Source organism: Cupressus sempervirens, chromosome 8, assembly GCF_028749045.1.
Source record: "Cupressus sempervirens isolate cs-2001-9-10 chromosome 8, ASM2874904v1, whole genome shotgun sequence".
NCBI lineage: Eukaryota > Viridiplantae > Streptophyta > Pinopsida > Cupressales > Cupressaceae > Cupressus > Cupressus sempervirens.
Genome location: NC_143125.1, coordinates 49,784,052 through 49,809,206, shown reverse-complemented (window position 1 = coordinate 49,809,206; position 25,155 = coordinate 49,784,052). Strand labels below are relative to the sequence as shown.

At 32.7% G+C, this 25,155-nt stretch overlaps 1 protein-coding gene across 1 annotated transcript in view; it reads right to left on the bottom strand.

Moving 5' to 3' along the window:
- Nucleotides 1-804: 804 nt before the first annotated feature.
- LOC149541556 (uncharacterized) overlaps nt 805-25,155 on the bottom strand; it is a 29,479-nt gene continuing 5,128 nt past the window's right edge. Inside the window, exons 3-8 of the mRNA XM_089795625.1 lie at nt 6,956-7,059; nt 6,664-6,866; nt 3,915-3,983; nt 2,855-2,915; nt 1,046-1,120; nt 805-950 (exon numbers count right to left, since the gene is read on the bottom strand). Coding sequence (XP_089651751.1) covers nt 805-950; nt 1,046-1,120; nt 2,855-2,915; nt 3,915-3,983; nt 6,664-6,866; nt 6,956-7,059 — 658 coding nt within the window. The remainder of the gene's footprint in view (nt 951-1,045; nt 1,121-2,854; nt 2,916-3,914; nt 3,984-6,663; nt 6,867-6,955; nt 7,060-25,155) is intronic.

Here is a 25,155-nt window from a genome sequence, read left to right as displayed (position 1 = left end):
TCTTGCTTGTTAAAGATTAATTTAGGGAGCAATACCAACTCTTTTTCAACGTCTTTGAATGTTAAATACTTCATGCCTTGAAAATGGGGCAGAATAAGTTATCAAGCATGTGTTCCTCAATATAGTATTATAGACAATTATTTTTAAAACGGTCATAAAAACTGTAGATTTTTGCATATAAAGTATAACTACCATGACAGATCTGTGTAACATAGGATTTTTTATTCTATTACTAATACTGTTCTTTGGCTCTTTATTAAATATGGGTTATTTGATTAAAATTAAATCTATTGCATGAAAAATAAATTCATATATGAAGCTTTGCAGAAGAGACAATTCATCATGCCCATCAAACATAATAATTGTCAAACGAGTTGCCAAACATCACAAAAGCATTCAATTTACTGACAGTGAAATATTGGTTATTTTCTAAAACATGTGATTTGAATCTCAAACTCAATAGGAGACTCTTTATCAATTCTCTACTAAATAGGGCCAACCACGTGAAGGTGGAAGCTCATTTGGCCCCACCCCCCTCCCCCTAACATCACTCTACATTCCCTGTTAACATCTAACATTCATTCATTCTTTCAACCATTAATAAAATGTAACATTCAATCAATATCACACGATAACATTCAATCAATATCACATGATAACATTCATTAACACATTAGATTCGTTAACATGCAACATTCATCAATATTCTGCATTAACACATAATTCATGAACATTCGTTAGCACATAATTAAATTCATTAAGACATAAAATATAGTCATTATCAATTAAGGTATGTAGTGACAATCATTTCTTTTTTTTCTTTCTATTTATTTTTTCTATGTAAGCTCTAAGAGGAGCATTAGTGTCATCATCAATTCCCTCCTCATCAGTTGTTCTGTTCTCTGTTCTTGATGATCTCAAATTCCTATGCTGTTGCAAAGGGGGGTCCTCTGCAATAACAAATAAAAGAGTTAAATTAAAAATAATTTATTATAATTGTTACAAGTATTTAATTATTTTAAATAACATAACTGTGTCTCTTTACCTGATCTGACCACATCATTTTGTCTGGACTCAACGTCAACACGGTCATGAACATCGACCCCTCGATCCTCTACAGCTGCTATACAAAATGTTACATTAATCCAAATACCAATTGCAATTACATATAAAAAATTTAATAGAAAATGTATACCTCCACCACTGGGATGCACATCATGCGAACCTTCGACATCCACAGATTGTGCAGAAGGATTGTCAGGCTGCATTCCAACATCCTACACATTGTTATCATTGCTTGCTTAAAACAGATATACTCACTTTATATTGGAACTTAACATCAAATAGACTAATTGGTAAAGTATTCAATTTGAAATAAATTTCATTTAGCTTATTTACCTGTGGCTCAGATGCATCAGTATTAGAACCTTCCACACTAATTTCAGCTCGTATCCGTTCAGCCACGGCTCTATAGCCTTATTGGAAGCCAATTCTCTTATCGTCTTCTGTGAGGCATCTGTTGAACTCTGAGCCCTGCATTTTTGCGTGGTATGGTGAATTTTACTTGCATTGTTTCATCAACCAATGGAGGGTAGTTAAAATATCAACAAAAAATCATCTATATCCATTATAATATAATAGGAGAAAAATTGAGCAGTTTTGATGGAGCAATCTACTATATAAATGTTGCGTGTTTGTATGCTTTCCTTGTACCAACATATTTTCTCCAAATTTTTAAGTTGGGTAAGAGTTAGTTCAGCTCTTTGGAAATAAAAATGGCTGCAAGTGTTGCTGCATTCCCTCATTCTTTCAATCACTGCCTTTATTCTCAACTATTGGAGGAAAATTCAGTCAAGGGTGAGATTTTAAATAATGTCATATTAGTGAATCACAAGTTTTCTTCACTAATCTAGATTGCAGAGTCTTGACTTCAATTGCTGAATTGTTTATATTGAATATGAAAATCCACTAATGTTATTATATTCTATTGACCTATTTATAACTGATGAGCTAAATAAGGGAGTCCTAGCATTTCCCTTCACATTATATAAAAAATTTGATACAATTTTTCATTTACTAATACTTACAACTCTTGCTTGAAGTTTCAAAAAACCACCAGAGCCAAGCTTGTGTGTCCCGTGCTTTTCTAGTCTTGCCTTTGTTGCCTTTGATGTGTCAAGCAATCTATGAAAAGTTTGAAATATGTTAGATAGTATAAATATGGAGGTTAATTAGTACATAATTAGATTCTCAACAGTATCACATACCTTGCTGTACTCTCCACTGGTGTAATATTATTTTTCTTGTCAGCTTTATACTTTCCATCCAAAATCAGAGCCTGCCACTCAGCCTTAGGAACATAGGGCAGACACTCGTACCTAGGGTTATCCCATAAATTTTTCCTGTACTGGTCCCTAATATACTTCAAACATAAACCAGCTTTTTCAAGGAGCTTGTTTCTCTCGAATGCACAAGGTCCAAAGAGTTGGGTCATGCTCTCTATAAGATCATCCTTCAACGGTTTGCGTTGGTGATTCCACCTTTTAAGTAAAAAAAACATGTAAGACTCATAAATGAAGTGAAGCTACCTTTAATATAGTTCAAGAAATGGATGAAAAAGAAAACTATTATAGCAATGATATGAAATCAAAATAGTGGTTTGGGGTTTTAGTTAGGATATGATGTTCCACCAGGTATGCATGGTGGGCCCAAATATTCGCAAACACTCATCACCAAGTTTTCTCCAAAAAAGATCATTCCCTACAAAACAATCATGGGATCATTAGTCGATGAAGAGTGATCAAAAACTAAATTACTATTATATCACTATAGAATTATAATAACTTTAAAGTACCTGGAACTTTGGCTGCTTTTAATGGAATACCTTCATCATCGCTGACGATCAATGTGACATCCTTCACCGTTCCCGTACTAGGAACATAGGAACATCCAGGAAATGATGTTGTAGGTCCTATTGCAAAAAGTTTCATAAGTTTCATAAGTCTTTGTCATGATCGAAGTATAAAAGAAAAAATGATAATTGATGTTACAAAGTTGTAAAAAAGAAACTATTTGTTGCTGTCATAAGAGATAAAAAGAGGGATTTGTGTACCAGCAGATGGTGCAACAGTCGATGCATGTAAGTTGCGTGTTGCTGACTCAACAGTTGGAAAGAGATTTGTGGTTGTCCTGGATGGAGGCGGCGTCATCATAGATTCAATTGATGTGAAGCTGAAGAATAAAATGATTGGAGCATGCATAAATATAGAACGCGTGGACTAGCATGGACAAGATTGTTAGAGCATTAAAAAAAAAGATTGTTTGAGCATGTATTCTCAATGATTATGATCATTCCTATATATATTTAGTGGAAAACAGAAGTGGGGAATGGAACATGCGATCTACCTGAACCACTTGCAGCACCCTCATCATGGGAACGAGGCTCAAAATCAAGCAAAAAACTCTGTAAAGACAACACATCCATATTTTAATTAATGCCATAAAAGAGCATAACATAAAAACCATTATTGAACTCTTGTTATAATTAAAAATTTCATTAATACTTACTTTTAAGGACTCAGAGGTGTGCAACAATTCAGATGCCCTATCTTTTATTTGTTGAGTCATAGGCTTTATGGTTGCCAAACGTAGAATTTCTTTGCTAATTTTCTTTAAATTAATTTTAATCGAACCGATCGGGTCATCGGTCTCTGCTAAATCGATATAGAAAGGGTCCTCCTCAGGGGGGGCCTACCGAGGGACTGCAGGTTCCTTTCCCTCCCTCCGACCACTAGCCCTCTGTGACAACAATAGTATTAGTATTATCAAAATTACTCCAAAACAATAAAGAAAACAACATTAAAAAAATAACATTTTGCTTCTATCTAGTTTGCACAATTACAAATGAGTTTTACCTGCTCATGTGTAGATAAGCCGGGAGCATCGTCAACATCCCCTCCGAGCGATTGCTCCATATTGTGCCCCTTTGTCAAAGATGAAGTATAAAAATGTTAGCCAAAAATTTATTGACTAAATGGTATGTTGGAGTCATTGATTAGAAGTTGGTTTAATAGTATGAACCACCCCCATGATAGTAGCCTCGTTTGTATCTATGCGGTTCAAATTGGAATCAATAAGAAGCTCTTCCCCTGCACGTATTGATTTTATCACACAGATGAATACACGATTTCCCTCGTGCGCCTCAAATATGGAATTGGGTTGCTTTATAGTTGACCCAGGTCATGTGCTATTTATAAAACCCGCAATATTCCCTATTGCTTTTGGCCTTCCATCAATGTATATAGCCACACTTTTACTTTTATTATTGTCTTGCTATTGTATATAATTTGCCGAGAGGGCATACCTACGTATACTTTTTTTATATTTAACAATATGCATCCAACTTTTGTAATCGTAACATGGTCCAACATACTCCATCAATTCAGAAACTTTGTTGTAAGACACCTTTATGCCATCCATAGAAAATAGGCCCAAACCATGTAGTGATGATGGTGCTATGCGATATATCCTCTCGTTAACACAAAAATCAGTGTTTATTGGAGGAAGTTCCTTGGGTACCCAATGTTTCTGTAGATGTTGGTACCTCAAGGGAACCTCGATGTCGCCTTCTGTCTCATCATCATAAGAACATGACCCCCCTTGAGCAAGGAAAAATTTCATGTGTTTATTGAATTTCCTTCTAGTCCTTTGACCTCTAGTTAATCTCTCTGTTCTAGATAAACTGCATGTCTCACTTTCCTCTTCTATTCCTATATTTCCCTCACTCGAGGAAGACACTTCTGACAAATACCTATTCGCTGGTACCTGCAAATGGGAGAGATCTTAGAAGACATCAATCTTACTATTGATAAGTGTATTAAATAAACTGTCTATAAGGAGTATTGACTTATACTTGTTGATCCATGAGACTGTGCGGGATGCTCCTGAAAGGGGTTCAATTTCCTGCAAATGTAATTCAATTATTGTGAGCATAATCACATCATAATCATAATCACATCCATCATTAGCATCACATAAAAATTAAAAACATTAAAAGGTACACAATAAAACACTTAAATCAGGCTCACATTATAAGCCTACTAGGGAAGTAGGCCTAGTGAAGGGCTAAAACTGGGTTTTTGTATCAGCTAATGAGTTGAGGGCTTAGTCACCTTGGGGACATGCTATTTGAAGTTGTTTGATTTGTGTGGAGGTGGAGGAAACACCTAGACTAAAGCCACTTGCATAACATTTTGAAATTCAGTTAGATATTTTATATTAATTAAGATAACTATAATTTCTTCCAAAACCCATTATAATAATTTTAAAATGGATTACTGGTTTCTTTTTACTTACCGTGTAAATCCCATAGATCCAAATACATGTACTGAAATAAGTTTTCTAGTTTTAGTCTGTAAATCAACATACTGATACAATGTTATTCCTATTCTAAAATGAAATGTTAGAGATACTTGAATTATTAACCAACAAATTGGGTAAGCACTTATATTATGTTTTCCCTATGAATTTTATTCTAGGTACAACTCCCTTTTATAGATATTTAATGAATTCCCTTTTCTAAACTAAACACTTACAAATTCTTTTGACCTGAAAGAAAATAAGGCTCAATACATTCACGCATCAAAATGTGTTTTAAATAGTTTTATTTAATTAATTTAGATTAGCAGTATTCTATTTGTAGTTGAAACTTGTAGCTTTTAAATAGATAATGAATAAACTATGTAACCATATATATAAGACAAATATATTTCTATCAAGAAATGAATATTAAATAGATTAAGGATTGATGGCATACCTCTAAATTCCATCATCATCATCCTTGTCGTCATCATCATCATCATCATCATCATCATCATCCTCGTCATCATCATCGTTGTCGTCGTCATCATCCTCCTCGCCATCATCGTCGTTGTCATTGTCGTCATCATCATCAACATCATCATCAACATCAACATCATCTTCATCATCATCATCAGTAGCAGCATCATCGTCATCATCTTCTTCTTCTTCTTCATGAAAATTTGTGTCAGGAACATCATCCAATAACTGTCGATTGTGATCACCATCTACATCATCTTCTACTTCTTCGATATCTTCTTCTTCCATCGCATTATACTTTATTGCCCTTCCTCTCGGTTCATGTCTAACAACAAATGACCAACCCGGTTTATGTGGAACCTCTGAGTAAAATACCTGCTCACATTGGCTTGGAAGAACATACGACTCATCCCCAAATGGCTCAAATGACCTTGTATTAACCATTGTAAATCCATTATCATGTTCAATAACAGTCCTATCAAGATCATTTGGATTAAGTTGTAGCCTGTACCATTTGACAATGAAGAGTACTAATTTGAAGGAACTAATGTCACACTCAATTATCTCATCCAAAATTCCATAGTATCAATTTTTAGACTCTTGAGGATGTAAGTCGTTTCTAGATGAAATATTAGTCACTTGAAAGACTGCAGTTATTCCTGAATCACAAGTTTTCTTCGTGTCATCCAACACTTTGACGCGAAATTTTTGACCATTACAGAACATAGTCTTATGGTGTTTAACCTGCAATAATATGTGAAACATATCAAAATTATTGTATCGTGAGTTGATAAACATACGAGTGATTAATAAATTTGTACGTACCTGGAAATCTCTTGAACCACGTGCTAAATCTATTTCCCTTTGTGTAACATTGGAATCTCCATTACGATGAGCTTCTTTAACCAATGAAGATACACCTTCCCATGTTAATGTGCAACCAGAATGTTGACATTGTTCAATCCATACCGTCATCCAATCAAGATTGTTTGCAATATACAAATGTAGTGCATCCCACTCTCGAGCACCTGTACAAAAAAAAAATAGACAACTTACAACCGATTTATTTTGAAGATTAAGAAATAATTTATTACAATAACATCTTATAATTTATTACCTCTCACTTTCCTCAATGTACCTTTCCCCATCAAGTACTCCCCTTCTAATTTTTTAAAAGGCTCGAGATCCCAAATGTGATCTACATGGATATTTGATGCAAACCTAGGAAGATATTCAGTAATGTACACCATAGTCTGGTATACCATATATCCCTCTACCATAGAACCCTCAGGATGTGCTCTTTGTCAAACCAAAGCCTTCAAAGATTTCATATGCCTCTCAACCATCCACATTGACCTAGTGTGTACAGGTCCACACAATTCAATCTCCTCAACTAGGTGTATGAGGTAGTGTTCCTGTGCATTGAAAAAAGTTGGAGGTAGACACTTTTGCATTTCACACAGTAAATGAGGAATTCTTCTCTTCCAATAGTTTATTTCTTCTTTATGGATTTCTTTAGATGACAACCACCTACATTAAGAGATTCAAGTCACAAAAAATATATAGATATGAGACTTTACAAAATAATATACAATAGATTAAATAGCAAGAAAAACAAATCACGAATATAATAAATATATACAACAAATTGAACAGATATTACTGCTTACCTCATATATTTTCCAAGATCGTATATCACTTGTTTGATGTTATTGTTGAAGTGCTCTGGGAGGGATAGAGGAAGCACGTACTGCAGTAATTATAAACCAATCATTTCATTGTTTTCTAACATAACATAACGAACAATTCACGTAGTTTATGAATATATTGTAAATACAGAAGAACATAACTTACCTTGATGAAAGTATGCCAATCATGCATTTTGAGCCCTGGCCCAAATTCACTTTTTTTTGATATGAGATTGTTTATGTTCGCAACAAATCCTGTGGGAAATCGAATTTTTCGTATGACTTCTTTTATGGCATCACTTTGCTGCTCCGTTAATAACCATGGAAGGGCACTTATATTAATATGATCTCTGTTGCTATTTGAGTGAATGAAATTTTTCAATGCATGATTGGATTCATGTATGTCATTACAAATTTTGACAATTTTTTCTTTGTCATGCCTTCCATCCAATATTTTCCACAATGTCTCTGTTATATTCTTTCCAATATGCATAGTACCAAACAAATGCACAATTTGTAAGTGCTCGTAGTAGGGAAACCTACTAAATTGTCTGGATAGCTTTTTAGTCCCTTTGGAAGGTTGTCAGTATTGCCTTGATGACCTTCACGATCATCAATTACACAATTAGTCAACAAAAATCACAATAGAAATATATAAATTACAAACATAAACCATTAGGTGGAACGGCATTACCTCAACGATTAATTCTATTATATTCCAACTTCCATAGGCGAGGTGTCATTCTTCATGGCTTTGATGTAGTCTCTTCTTTCCGATTGAAAAGATATTTTTCCATACTTCGATACTTATGATTCCTATGGAGGAAGTGTCTACACTCATCAAACACCTGCTTTCCTAAACTTTTTGAATGACGAGATTTCATCTTTGGACCACAAACTAGACATGCAAATTTTCCCTTTGTTTGAAGACCTACAAGATAATGATGTAATTGGATTATCAAATATGCTGATTTTTATAATTAGAATTATTGTGCGCAACTTGAATTCACTATAACATACCACAAAAATGTGTTAGCCCTGGGGCATCATGTATTGTCCATGCAAGTATTGCATGGAATTGAAATTGTCTTTGTCATATTGGTCTAGACACATCATACATAGTGACACCATTCCATAACTCCACCAACTCATCGATAAGATGCTCAATATATACATTCATATCTTTTACTTGATATTTACCTACTTGAATGAACAGTAACATTACATAGTTATTGTGACCATTTTACTGCAAGATTTGTAAGTACGTGTAAATTAATAACTATCAAATGATAAGATACCTGGAACAATCATTGCCAACATAATGTGCTCCCTCTTTATTGACATCCATGGAGGAATTTTATTGTTGATAATAAAAACAGGCCACACCGAGTAAATAGATCTCATCTCTCCAAATAGATTGACACCGTCCGCTGCCAATGAAAGCTTGAGATTACGAGGTTCTTCTTTGAAGTGTTGCCACTTTTCCTCTATGTGCATAAATGTCGAACCATCCGCAGGGATTCGAATAATGTCATCTCGACTTCTATTACGTGCATGATAATCCATAAATTGAGCCAAGCTACTACACCTGAATAATTTTCGCATCCGTGGAATAATGGGGATGTAACGAAGAACCTTTTGAGGCACCTTTTTTGTTAGTCGATCTGTTTGATATCTACTCGTATGACATACAGGGCATTGTGTTGCAAATTCATGTTCTTTATAATATATAATATGATCATTGGGACAAGCATGTATTGCTTCATACTCCATTCCAATATCTTTCATAACAGCAATTAATTCTCGATATGAGCGAGGTAGAATATTTGATGATGGTAACAGAAACTTGCCTATCAATTTACAACAAAAAATATAAGTTGTTAATATAAACAATATTAGTGGTACATTATTCACCCTTTGTTAACTATAAAGACATATATGACATACCTTAACATATGTGACATTGTTATGTTGGATAAACCATTCATAACCTTCAAGTTCAACAACAAAAATACAAAAGAGAGAAGAGTTGTTTGGGAGTCTTTGTATAGGGGCTTGTATGCCTTCTGAAGTAGAGGTACATTGAGGCTATCATCATCATCATGATTAGATATGCTTGGACTAGATGTGTCATGGATCAATGTATTTATACCATCCTCTTCAATTGTGTTTTCTGACGCATGATCGTCATCTTCCATGGGATCATTATCTTCACCTTGGATATTTGCACCTCCATGTTCCTCCACTTCGAAACCATATTCTTCAGATTGTTGTGGTTCATATCATGTACTTCCCTGGGAAGATCAACCTATATAAAATTGATTAACATAAATAAACCATGATCATCAACTCATCATCAAGTGATTTCATATGTATATACATTGTTAAAATGATATAATGAATGACTTACCAGTGGATGATAGTCATGCCCCCCTTCAATGTGACCATTCTCCCTACAATGTATCTTAACTATTTTGATTAGCAGTCTTCTACGGTTTAAGCCCTTACAAATATTGCAAGGACAATAACATTTTCCATCACCTTTTCTTTTCAAGTTAGACCACAATCTAGCAATTGTCTCCCTATTTTGTTCTTCACTTATATTATCTGACATGATCGTTCTTTGCAGGAAGCAAAAATTGGGCTATGAAAACTTCGGTCTACAACTTTCACAAACTAAGAAAAACTGTCGAAAGCACACAAATCTTCTTAGACCTAGCTAAATACTTTAATATTTTAAAAATACTTTCTTTGACTTTATTCCTAAGATTATTTGTAAAACTTTGACCAACCGCCTGAAGGTCTTATTTCAAGAGACCTTACAACATTAAGCCATTAAAAGAAATTTCAAAACATATAAGCTAAAAGTCTAGTTAAAATATACATTAGAATTAAAAAAAACCAATTTTCATACCCGAGCGCGCAGCTATAACTCGTGCAACGGCCTTCTTGCTTAGCTGTAGAAGCTCTCCAGCAATCAAATTATACAAACTACAAGGCCTAACAAAAATTTGAAAACATATAAGCTACAAGTCTAGTTAAAATATACATTAGATTAGATTCAACAATAGCAAGCAATGTTATTCAGAATTAGATTCAACAAACCTTAGCAGTGTAAATAGCCATCTCCTCTAAACTGGACTCCAGACATGAGGGGGCATTCACATACTCTTCCCCTAAAGGTATCCTGAAGAACAAAAGCCACTATTCTTGAGTTTGTGAATTGCACCTCGAGATGAATGAAGCTTAAAGGGAATAAAAATTGTTTTCATACATTTAAATCAGGATGTAATATTTATTCATAAGTATATACCTTGCAAGCACTTAAAATTGTTGTTATATGTGTTGTGGGAAGAGAAGAAGTTTATACTTATGTGTACTTCCTATATGCGATCTAAAGCTCGAATGTTATCAAGTGTGTCCAATGATGGGGAGAGACCTCTATGCAAGTAGAAGATCTGCAATGAAACAAAAGAAAAGAAAATTTTCTTATAGTAAGAACAAGTTTGTTGTGCTGCACAGGGTACCAACAAAATAGTGTATAATATCTTTTTCTTTACCTGGCTTTCAATTCAGCATGAGAGCCTTTAATAGAAAAGTCAAGTTGATAACATATTTAACAAGAGCTGCAAGGAAACATAGTTCCTGCATAAGTCCAAGAAAATGTGTGAGGATTCACATAGATTTGCGTAAGTTGAAGAAGATGTGTGAGCATTGACATAGATTTTGTGAACATTTTCTATGTAATGAAGATTTTACTGCAAATGGAATGAACCTAGGGGTCGATTGGTAAATTGATTATTTGTATCAAATGGTGTAAAATTGAAACTAAAACCATTTCAACTGGCCACACCACTCATGGACTGTTCCTCCATATGTTATTATACTTTCATCATATATCACAAATATGAAATAGAATATGTAGCACACTGAAATAAAGCATTAAAATATAGTGTCTAAATGTAATTAAATATATGGAATTGGTTATAAGAATTTGTACAAATCAATCAGAATGGGTTGAAATCAGTTCATCTTACTTCAACATTTCATGTAACACAGCCAAATCCAAAAGAAATCTCGCAGACAAACTACCTGAGATTTATAACCTTTATCTTCCAATATCCAATGGCTCCTTATAGGCGTTAATACAAAGAAGCCAACTATCAAAAACTGTGGCAGTGATAAACATTTTGAAAAATAAAATTGTATTAGGTATAAATAAAAAACAGTGAAGAATGGTGTATACTTGTAGCCAGAAGATAACACAATGAAAATTGATGAGCTCTTTGTTATCACCCACCTCAAAGAAACATGCATATCAACTCCAAGTGTCAAATGTCAGCTGTAAGTGCAACAATGCAAGTTTTCATCTATGTAACATGTTTTTCTGCTACAGTCAATGCTGATACATCCTGCTTTAACATAAATAGATTAGTCACCAAACAAATTATCAAGAGACCCTATGGTCATCGTCATGATTATTTGCTAAGCCAATTTCAACATCAAAGCCTCTAATATGAATATAGAGGATCATAACTAGATCCCATATGATTGTCATAGAGTGAGATCTGAAACATTGTGATTCAAAAAACATATACAATCTCTTCTAGAAACAACATCAAGTAAAATCTTGGATAGCAGAAAAACTGTTATGTATAACAGAAAGTTTTTTTTAATTCACCAAATAGAAGGATGTTTACCAATGAATAGTTAATATATTTTGTTACACTGACAAGTGTGGGCAGGAAATTCTTGGGCTGCTACTCCTAAAGTCGAATATGATGATGTTGAATGCCCTGCCTCATGGAAAGTAAAATCCTATTGTGCATGTATCCAAAGGCACCATTGGAATACATCTAATGATGTTATGAGATCTTATCTCTTTGTATTGGGTACCATCTTTGAAATAATTGATCTCTTCTCATTCCTCAGCTGATCGAGACTGTAGCCATAGTACAAATAAGTAACCAATTATTTATGAGTTTGATTCTGCTCTAAAGGAAAATGCCAGAACCACTTCTTTTTCTATTACTGAGTTTTTCTGCATGTAATCACCAATTTTCCAAGTTGTTTGAAGTTTGAACCATGCTCCATATATGCCAAAGTAAAATAATCAAGTAGGATGCATGTGAGCGAGAGATAATTATGTAGAACCTAGATGTAGAATATAATTATGTGCATTCTCTTGCATTGATGTTTTCCTGTATTGTACATATTATTATTTTGAATTGTAATACTGATAGCATGTTCACCGTGTCTTTTCTCTGAATTTGAATATTTCTTTTCATGTTTCATTTGCCGCTTCTTTTCATAGTACCTCTGAGTTGTACTTGTTTACTTAGTAGGTTTTTAGGGTACTTGCTATTTTTAAAGTGATAAAACGTTAAGAGAGATTATGATTAAGTTTTAGTTTGTTGGATAGCCATTACCATCTTAATTACCCTTTCTCACTACTCTTATTAATTGTTCTCTTCTTAGAGTGATAGAGCATGAATAATCATTTTAAAAGTCTCATACCCTCAACTATGGGACAACTTTCTACAAAATTTCCATGTACCACTACCACTTTCAAGTTATCCTATTTTTAGAAATTCTTTGCTAGAAAAAGGTGTTTAGTATACTTGAATTTAGACATACCTAGTAATGGAGACCAATGAATGACTGGAGACATACCTTAGCTTGCACACTATCTTCTTGCAATGGAGTGTGTAGTGCTTTCTTTGAAATCAACTCACTGCATTACAAATTGGAAGAGCCAGACAAGTTTGAGATTCTTCATGCAGGCTACACAATTCATATTCTCACTACTAAATGGGAGATCTTAGGTTCAATTCCTAACTAGTCCATAAAAATATAACATAATGAATGTTGTCATGCCACACTTCTAGGTATATAAACAACTCAATGGTCCTTCTATTGCACAATTTGAATGTTACTTGATGTTAATATAAGAACAGATTAGAGCACTATATGGTTTTCATAAATGCAACTTTTGGTATTAATTTTTTAGCTAAGCTATCTATTGTAAAATAAAAAATTCAAGAGGAAGCTATATCCACATCAAGAGAAAGCTATTAAAAAACTATACTAAATAGTAGAAGCATATCTTTATACAATAATTACACTAAATTTGAATAGGTTAATAGTTGTTTAGTACATATAAGAAATATAAAATGCTTAATACATGTGGCAAAAGAAAAAATGCAGTTAATGCCTCTTAGCCATTTAGAATTGTGAAGTTTACAATTATTGAAAGGCATGTATTGAAGGAGGAATGCCAATTTTCTTACATAGAATAAATAATGGTAAGGTTCCAAAATGGAGAGGAAACTGAGGTTTGTGCTTCAACTCAAAGGAAGGGGGCCTAGATGATTAAGGTATAAGTCCATCATGAGTTAAATCTAGCTTTTATGGACAATATCGTACCTGACCTAGAATATAAAAATCATACTAAAATCCATACAAAAATCTAAAAAATGGTTCTTTGTGATATATAAAATCTTGATATATTCTAGTTCAATATCACCAGTCTAATGGAGTTGTACCACTACCGATCTCCTTGTTACAATACCTGCATTCTATAAAATAAATCTGTATGGAAGAGTATGCTATTACGATGCTATCTTTTCACTTGATTTACATTCAATTTGATGCCTATTGAAAGGATTTGCTGTGTATAATAAATATCTCTTTCTATGAATGTGAATTAGTTTTCTGTCACTTTCTTCAGTTTTTGTCGAGAATGAGTCGTTCTCTTACTCTTTGCTTGGTCTATTTGTTGTGTTAAATTCTATTTTTGTGGGTATCAATAAATGTTTAGAAATATTTAAGCATATATGTAGGAGACGGTTATAGTTAGTAGTAATATTAAGGATTTCAGGAGAACTGAATAAGCCCTGATTCGAAGATAACTTGATAGAATGTCCATAGTTGTGTCGTTGAACCAGACAAAATCTTGTTATTAGTGATTCCTGTAAGGTGTTAGCTAATATAAATATCTATTTCAAATAAAAAAATCTTGTTATTAGTGTACCTTCACTTCCAATGTTATGCGAAAGGCTATCCTGCAATGCGCGCGCCTTTCCTTTCAGAAGAACCTTGTGTCACGCGATTTCATTCAAATGAGGGTTTTTGGCTTTTTTTCCTCTTATATCTCGCTGGCATCGCAATTGCGACGCTTGACGTCGCAATTGCGACGACATCAGGCTAAAATTGAAAAGAAAAAGCCAAAACCACATTACCTTTTCTTGTCGTCGCAAATTAACGTCACAAATTGACCCCTAATGTATTAGTGAGGGAATGTATTCTGTACCTAGAATAATATACATATAAGATTTAAACCAAATTTTTACTATGCACTCTTGGTCTTCCTTATTGCTCCCAAATTTTTTGTCAATTGTTGCAACTGCAACTCAACAAGGTCATAAGTATGATCCTTCTTAACTATATTGTAGCCTATGTCAACAACAATCTAAGGTATACTATTGAGCCTACTAGATTGATAGAATTTGTGTGCTATAATCCTTATTGCAAAAGAAATTAGGGGATCTAAGATAGTGTCAATTGTCATTCCTCTTTTGTTCCACACTGCCCCAGTATTATTCTCAATAACTTCTTTTGCTTCACTCCTCGTGGTTTTAGGTTGGTCTAGGATTAGATACCATGTTACTCTATGTACAATCTTCTTTGTGATATTTATTAGTCCATTTTCTAACCATATAGAATTATCATGAATTCTATGAAGAACTATCATTATCCATTCTATTTTGAAGATGTTAGGGAAATCTAGGGCACAGGTTAACCCTTTTCTCTCTAAAATTTTGAATTCATCTTTCAGTACTCCATTTTCACATAGTTTCCTATAGGTTTCTCTAATATCCATGTCACCTATGATAGCCACCTTGCATGTGTAGCAACATCTCACATCTTGAATCATTAAAAATTGTGGTGGTATGATCGATAATGCACTAGATGGATCTTGCTTGTAAGTAATATTAGGAATAGCCATAAAGTTTGTTTTTTTTATCTCATTGCTTATCAATTATGTAAATTCAAAAATTATTTACCCTTTTTATCCTTAGTAGTTGAAGAACTAGATGCCATTACAAAAACCTAGGGTTTGCAAAAATTCAAACTGCATGGCTCGACACATGATAAATACCTTTCTAAATCTGCTGAGATGTTGTCAGGAAACTATTGAATCCTATTTGTAAATGCTTTTAATGATGTATTCAATTCTCCTTTAGCTCTTCATTCTCTTGTTCAAATTTGAATGATGTCAAATGAGTAAAAATTGATTATATATCCCTTAAAACATTGCATTTAATGCTAAATGCTTACACAATTGTAAGATTGACTTCAATAGAAAATATGATCCACTTGACTTCCATGTATTTTCCTCATGCTTGATAGATACTATGATCTTGACCAAAACTATCACCTTTGATAGCTCAACATCAACTAACATTTCACTCAGTAGCTAAAGTGAAAATCTTCATGCTTAGTATTAACATGAAAATTGTCAAAATTTAAAGATTTCTTCCAAATTCCTAACAACACTTTGCATCTTTCTCTATGCAAATATAATCCTTTTAGAACTACATCCTTGGAACTGATGTATAATATATCTTTTAAATATTAGTCCCACACATACCTCTTGATTGCTTAATTGGAGGTGGTGTGATCACTTTACCCATTAGGTGAAGTGGTCCAATCTAAACTTTTTTTGATGCAATTTTCCTTTCTCTTCCATGTCTTGTTTATCTCATTTCTAACATTTTCAACATATACCTTTCCCTTGCCTTTTTTAAACTCACTTTTTGGTGCATTTGACCTTGTTGGACAATTCCTTCTTATGTGAGTAGTCTTTAAACAACTAAAACACACCTTTTGTAGTCACTCCTGAAATACTTTCTTATGCAATTTTCAGCAACATTTCCATACTTTTGGCAATAGTGATAATTATATCTAGTATTATAATCCCAATTATAAGCGTTTCCATTGTGCTTTACCTTTGTCTACTTGTTTGATGACCATTTAGGCTTGGATCTACACTCATATGCTCTATGTCCATACTTCTAATAGTTATAGAAATATCCTTCAAATATTTGTGCACTTATGGTCTTGGTTCTACATTCATGTGCCCGATGTCCTTATTTATTGCATTTGTTGCAATGACCCATGAATTTCTGCTTAGTATTCTCATTTGTAGACTTGCTCCTACAAACATTGGTAGTATGACCTATCTTACCATAATTATTAAAAGTAGGTTTGGATTTCTTACATTTTTTATTGCTTTCTTCACCACTTTTGGATGATTCTCCTTCTTTAATTTTAGTGTAACCTAATCCAAAATTATCATTGTTGGATCTAGGAGATCTCATCAATTGCTCAAAATACTTGATGGCTTCACTAAGTTTGTTGAAACTTTCAGTAAACTCATTTTCTCTTTTTAGATCATTTCTCAATTGTTCATTTTGCAACTTCAGTGTTGTGAGCTCAATACTCCATTCAGTTCATGATTTTCAATCATCATTTGATTCAATGTTTCCAATTACATGTGAGCAATCCTATTTACCTTTGATGTTTTCTCTTCTATTATGTTTTTCAGTATTCTTTTGTCATTTTCAATCATGACTTTGTCCTCTTCAACTTTCTTCTTTTTCTCAGTCACTTCACACAACAATACTAATTGAACTTCTTGTTCTCTCTTGAAATTTTTGACCTCTTTTGTTAGGGCTCCATTCTTTTCCATTAGATCTTCAGCTACTGCATCAAATTCACTCATGTTTCCATTTGCAAACAATTTAGTAGTGTCAATCTCTTGGTAACATGTGTTATTCTCTTTAATAACTATTTCTTTCCTTCTCTTCAGTGATCACTTTAACTCATTTCTTACTTCATTTAGCCGATGTAGGGAAAGTTGTATTTCAATCTTCTCGTTCTCAATAGTTTTTCCATCTCCATAATCTTTCCTCAAATTTGCAAAGATTAACTTTAAAATAACCAAAGCCTTGATGCCAATTGTTGGCAATACAATAGGTAAAGTAAACTCTAGGGAGGGGGGGTTTGAATCAACACTTAGAACTTCAACCTCAGAATCATTTGCCACACATCCATCTCACAATTTATATATGTAAACTAAAATACCAAATTAAGCATATACATCCATAGCATGAAAGTAAAAACATTCAACACATGTATTACACAAGATATTTGGTCACCTAGAAACCCTCCAAGGGGAAGGTAAAACTAGGGTGGGGATGATACCCACAAATCTCCACTAGTGTAGTAATAAAGTGTATCCAATGAAGGTTACAATGTTTTGATCATGAAACATGATCTACCCTATGAAAGGTCTATCCTATTAAAAGCTTACAAGATTGATAGATCTTACCCTATTAAAGAATTTCAACACCCTATTAGAAGTGTACCTAGTAAAAGGACTTTAACTTACAATGAAGTAAACACACTTTTAAAGAAATTACAACATCCTATTAAGACTACTCTACTAAAAGATTTAACTAATTCACCTATTAGAATGTCTCAACAATGATCCTTCAGTTAGCACTTTATTTCTTGATGATAAATCACATCTTTCCTTATGTGTACTTGATCCTTCCTGATTAAATGTATATTTGTTGTCTTCTAATTCCTTTCCTTTTTTCTCCTCTAACTAATTTTTCTATGTATCTCAAATCACAACTCTTTAGTTACCATGAATGCTCTATTTGTGTATGCAAACTTATCTCTTTTCTCCTTTCACATTCATAAAAAATATAGGGTTTGTTCTCCTTAAGAAAACCTAGGTGACTTAGGGTTAGGTATGAATCAATGACTGTGATTCACCCATATTGCCAGTCAATCCTTCCCTTTTTCTAATTTTTGGCATTTAATGCCTAGGGATTCACATTTAAGATTTTTTCTTATCATACAAGGTCACAAAGCAATCCTTAAGTCAGCTCACAATTGGTTTACATAGAAGTTTGTGCCATTAAAAACAACTATGTCAAAATTGTATCACTCGACACTTGAAGTACTTGATGCTCGACATCAATTGCAACTTTAATGTTGTAACTTGACTTTTGAATGACTCAGCATCCATTGATCACACATTGGATAAATAACTTGGCACATGCTATCTGCTCAGCACTTGGAGTTACTTGACACTTACTAGTTACTTGATACATACTAAATATCTCTAGCTCGACATATACTATGTAACAACTTATGCTCGGCATGTATTACTTGTTCAACATGAATATTGTAAATGACTTAAGTATATTCTCACTCATATGTCAATACCAATCAGAGATTAACAAAGGAACAATTTATTTGTAGGTTTAAAGTACATTTTCTAAACTTACTTTCCCCCAAATGCATAATTGCGCTTTGCCAAATCATGAATACCCACACCCCCAAGAGATTTTACTTGAGCCATATCATGAAGAGAAATGAGTGGGATTTTCTTCTCCCCATTCATATTTTCTAACCATAGGAATTGTCTTATTAGCTTTGTGATCAGATGAAGCACAAATGAAGGAGCCTTTAACATTGAAAGGTAATATTCGGGATAGTAGACAAAATAATTTTTACAGGAAGTAATCTCCTTATTAGTGAGAGTCATCTAGATTTCCATGCTATAATTCTATATTTAGTCCTCTCAATAATTGGAGTCCAATAGTTGATTTTGTTAACCCCCATAAAGAATGAAATACCAAGGTAAAAAAATGGTAAGATATCAATTAAAGATCCCAAGACATTCACAATTTTGTTGGAGATAATGTGAATAGTATTGAAAAAGCTATATTTTTTTACTTTTGGGAATTGATTTTTTGGCCTGAGACTGAGGTATACGTATCCAACATATGTTTGATATGTTTTTCTTCTTTAACATTAGATGCCCCAAAGAGTAAAGTATGATCCACAAATAAAGAGTGAGTAATTGAAATGTCAATACCTTTAATTTGAGCACCTCTTCAAAGAGAAAGATTATGCTTTTTATGTATGGACCAGGGTATACATTAAGAAACCCCTCCTTTAGAAAAGGTGTAAAAACTTGGTGAAAGGTGTAAAACACCTAACAAAAAAAATTATTTTTTGTGGCAAAAAAAAATAGTTTACAAAGAAAAAATAATAATCTTCATTGGAAAATCATTCATAGTCTCTTAAACAATGTGTAAAATCTAGGCAAATTGTGTTATTTTAAAACCACAAAAAATATATACATTAGGAAACATAAAATAATAATCATAGTAAAATTTTATTTTTTTGGGTGAATCATTTCATTGTATTAGATGAAAAATATATACATTAGTGAAGTTCATTACATTAGAGGTTCACAAAGGGTTTCATCAAATTGAAGTTGGCAGTTGCAAAACTGCGAGAAAGACTTAAACAGGTCTATCACAATGTCATTGTCAAAGTGAAAGTTAATAGTTTGTAATAATAGTCATAGTCTAATTGTAAACTCCCCATGTTAATATTAAACCATAATTAAACTCTTAAATAATACTAATTGTGATGTAGACTCTAAACCTTAACATAATCATAAATATAGTCATATTATTAAACCCTAATCCTAATCCTAACCCCAAACCTTAAACCTAAAAGCATAATACCAATGATAATGTAAACCCTCAAGATAATGGAGAGAGAGAGAGATAGAGAGAGATTCTCACATTTTATTATAATAAAAAGAGAGGTGATGATGAGATAAGGGAGGGAAGAGAGTGAGAGAGGTTGATTAAGGGACACACACACACATGGGTCAGTGCAAGAAGTTGGGTCTCACTTTTGGCCAAAAAGTGGAAGTGTATTTCTTGTTTTTGAAATTTTTTGTCAATTGATGTCAAAATTTGAGGCATTTAGAGATTGAATATAAAAAAAATTTAGAAATAAAAATTTTAGGGTTTGAAGTCTAGTTTTTGAATATGTAATTTATTTATGTGTTTTTAATATGGATCTTTAAAAACCACTTTTTCAAAATGCCTGTTTTAGGACAATACCACGCTCGTCTACAAACACCATAATTTGACACAAATAAATGAATTTCCACAAATCCTTTTAAAGAGAGTCACCTAATACACCTAAGATTGATGACAATATTTTTCCTTAATTTTTTATTGAATATTTTTTTTAAAAAAATTTATTAATTGGCTATAAAGGTAAATTTTAAAACCTCTCGTGTACGGACCACATAATTTGATCAAAATCTCACTTTTTTCAAAAAATAATTTTTTTAACCTCAAAAGAATTGTATCTAGATTGATGACATATAAATTAATTTAAGAAAAATTATAAAATAAAAAAGTTATTAAAGTTTTAGTGATTGTCACTTTTTAACCTTTAAGAGATAGTTTTGATTAATAAATAATGGAAAATAGAGAATAAACTAATAACACTATAAAATTTACATTTTTGGAATTAGAATAGGAAGACCTATAATGGAGTTTTGTTTCATCAAAAAATTCAATGGGGACAACTATAAAAAAATTATGAGAATACCAGAAATTGTCGATTAAATGCTTTAGAAAAAAATGGATCATAAAGGCATGGCTTGGTGGGACCAAGCCTATGCCATGCCTTTGGCCCCAAGGCAAAAACCCATGCAAAAGTTGCGTGCCATACCAAATTCCCACTCATGTCTCAAGAATCGGGTACCTGATTTTTAATTCAAAAATAAGGTGCCCGATTGTGTTTCAACCATTGTAAGAATCGGGTACCCGATTATTTAAAAATTGAGTACCCAATTCTTTTTAAAATTGGGTACTCAATTTGTAAATGGGTACCCGATTTTTAAACAATCAAGTACCCATTTCTAATGTACTCGTTGGGCCCCAAAAGCTGTTCCACAGATTGACTTTCAATGATTGAAATGATCGAATAATAGTTTCGATCTGCAACACCAATTTTTTTCATAGTTATTCTATTTTCTTGTCTTCTTATACAATTTGCAAGTTACTAATTCAAATTCAAAATTGGTGCAAACATGGAACCAAAACAACAAAGAAAGAAGAAAGCAAAAGTTCTGATAGATGAGGAGATTGCAGCAAATAAAGAGAATGAAGCATGACGTCAACAAGAGAGAAGACAAAGAATTAGAGACTTGAATAATGTTTCAAAGGAGAAAGACATTGAGGATACCACGATGGATGAAGAGGTCAAAGAAGAGAACCCAATACAAGAAAATTCAGGTGCACATTCTAATCATGCATTCAATATAGATGTGTCTCCAAACCCTGAAATTTTCTCTTGTAATAAAATTGGTGAATTTTTTAAAAGTGGGTTACAATTTAAATGATTTAAATTTTCTTCATGAGAAGCAATTTTCAAATGATCATGCACAAAAAACTCCAATTGAAATGCATGCCCTGAAAGAAATACCAAGAAAAATCGAAAATGAGATTCAAATCCCAAATAACAGCAAAAATGAAATGTCAATTGAAAATAAAAATTGCATGAATGTAGACATAGAAATACCAACTACTGAACAAACATGTCAGAATGATAGTATAGTATCTGGACATAATTTTCATATTCCTAATGATGTGCTAGATAATCTTAAGGGATTGGTTTCATGGAGACAAATTAGGACACATGCTAATAGATTGTATAGACATTTTTTTTATAATAAGAAATTTGGGTTTCAATGTCAGCTAATGTTGCAACTAATTAAAATGTCTAAAATGTGAAAAGTAATTAGAAGGGTGGGAATGTATGCAAAAACCAAGAATAAAAATGAGTTTTTCAAACAAGTTGTATCCACTGTTGCTGCCTTTGATGTTATCGAAAAGAGAAGTCAGTCTAAAGATAAGAATGCAACATTACAAGCAATAACAATAGCTTTAGTTAACAAATCAACATCTAACAAAAGATTGATTAGCAACATAAGTGGATATCTTAGTGTGAATCATAAGAATTTAGAAAGAGCTATAAAGAGAAGGGTTAACTTTGAATGTGATCCAGCCAATATTTTATGGACTTCTAGTGGTAGACTCCCGAGATGTGATATGAAACTTACTAGGGAAGTCAAAAGTTTGATTGAAATTTTTGTGGCATGATAATACAAGAGTATCACCTAATTCAAGAGATGTTCTTAAATTGAGAATTGGGTCAAAAATACATGATCCACATCCTAAACACCTTTTGGACATGACTCAAACTGAATTGTTTCAAAAATTTGTAGATGGTAAGGAATTAAATATTACCATTAGTCAAAGATCTTTTGAAAAGTGTAAACCATGGTATGTAAGGATTAACAAGGAAAGAATCACATGTTGTTGTAAAACTCATATTCAATTTCGTTACCACTATGATGTATTTCGATCTATACATGGTACCATGCATAATAAAGAAATATTGTAGGAATGTGGTATAAAAATACCACCTCAAACTATAAAGGATTTCATATCAAGTTTGTTTTGTAAGCCACCTAATGATCAATACTTTATTTTCAATGCATATCTTTCTGGTACATGTGATATGTGCGGCAATCTTTCTTTGTTACATGAATGTTTACATGAAAATGTTTGGACTACTTTTGGACAACAATTAGTTGAGGTAAAAAGATTTAAAACTATTGAATATCCATTGAAGGATGGGAAGATTGGAAGAAGGTGTGATCTAGTTATAGATAAAGTTAGTTGTCATGCATTTATTGATGAGTTTAAGAGTGTGATCATACCAAAATATGTTAAACACTCTCAATATGCTAGATGGCTTGATGGACAATTTCGCATATGTAAGAATACATTTCCAATTGGTACTATACTTTCAGTTGTTGACTTTGTAGAGAACTACAGACTTGCACTGCAAGAAGAGGTACAACCACAATATTACAATTCAATGCAAGTAACAATTTATATTCATATATTTTATAGGCATTCACGTGATAATACAGAGGAGGATCAAAAAATATTGAGAGAGTACCATTTTTATGAGTGATAATAAACTCTATTCATCTGAGTTTGTCCAATATTGTTTCAAGATCTTTTATGATAATTTAAAAGAGAAAAACATTCAAATGACACAACATTGGATACGGTTAGATAATTGTACAGGACAATTCAAGAATGCTAAAATGTTCTATTGGTTGACTAGGACACATAGGCAAACTAACATCCAACATGTGTGGAATTTTTTTGAGGCTAGACATGGTAAAGGAGAACATGATGGTGTTGGTACATGTGTGAAGAGAGCCCTTAGTAGAGAGCAATTAAAATTTGAGGAAAAAGCTAAATTCAAAAATGCACATGAGATTGTCAAATGGTGTAACAAATATTTATACATGGGATCAAGTCAAAACTTTACAATCAAATTTTTCTTCTACCTAGTTGAAGAAAAGAATATCCTTTCAAGATATGACTGTGATACATTTAGTGGGTCAGCTAAATGGCATTCATTTAGTAGTTCAAATTCTAACACTTGGACTATATGGACTAGGGAGCTTTCTTTTTTTAATCAATTTTGTCTTGCAGGTGAATGGGAAGAATGTGAGAATACATAATGGGTTGAAGATTGGCAAAAAAAATTATTAGCACCTAATGACATGCATTTTCAAGATGATATAGTAAATGAAGGCTAGAATGTTACTTTTGCATCAGAAGACTATGATCATATTCTAGACCTCATAGAACTTGGTATGCACAATTTAATTAGATTTTGTTGTGGTCTCATGCTTCAATTTATATAATTTGCATATGTACTCATGTGATTAAAGTGTTTATGTACTTTATCTTATCTTGTAGGACATGTTTATGTTGTTATTGTGCCTAGTAATAATGATGAACAGACTAAGTATTGATTTGCTAGATGTGTGGAACATAAGAAAAAATTGATACATCATCAAGTAGATGATGATGTTTTTGAGTATCCAGTTGGGTTGTTGTTGTAGCTAGTGTCTGGCTACGTAGATACCTAACAAGAAGAAATGGTTTACCAGCATTTAAAGACTACCAAAGAAAAAAGAACATTTTACACTATTCTCATTTTGTTGTGGTAATGAATATCAAATTAGAAAGATACAAAGGGAGACCCACCAATAAGGTATTGTGGACAATTTTAATGGACGAGCGCAAGACAATCATAGATGCATTGCAAAAGAGAGAGGATACAGATGGTATAGTGGGATAACTACATTTAAATCAAACACATGTAAGTTTTTTCTTTATTTTGTTATTTTTATATATGTACTTATGTAATTTAATTACATGTATGTATTTTTATATATGTACTTATATATATTCCTCTTATTCAGGTCTCAATTACAATTTATGCAAATTTAGGTTTTAAAGTGGATTGAGCATCAACATCTTGTGCAATTCCACATAGTGAGTACTTATGAATTACACATATATCTACATAGTTCAGCTACCTCATATTAATTTATGTGTTTATTAACATGTGTTTTTGTTTTACAATTTTATTTTATAGGACCTCATTTGAAGAGATGTGTTGAACCAATTTTATATTTTGAGTTTGTGCTTCTATATATTTATCATTGTCATTGTCTTACATATATTATGAAATATGTTGTACAAACAAATTTAAAAATAGGATTTTACTTCTATTTGAAAGTTAAAGGTGTGCACTTGATATTATAAATTAATTGTCAATTTAAGTAATGGCC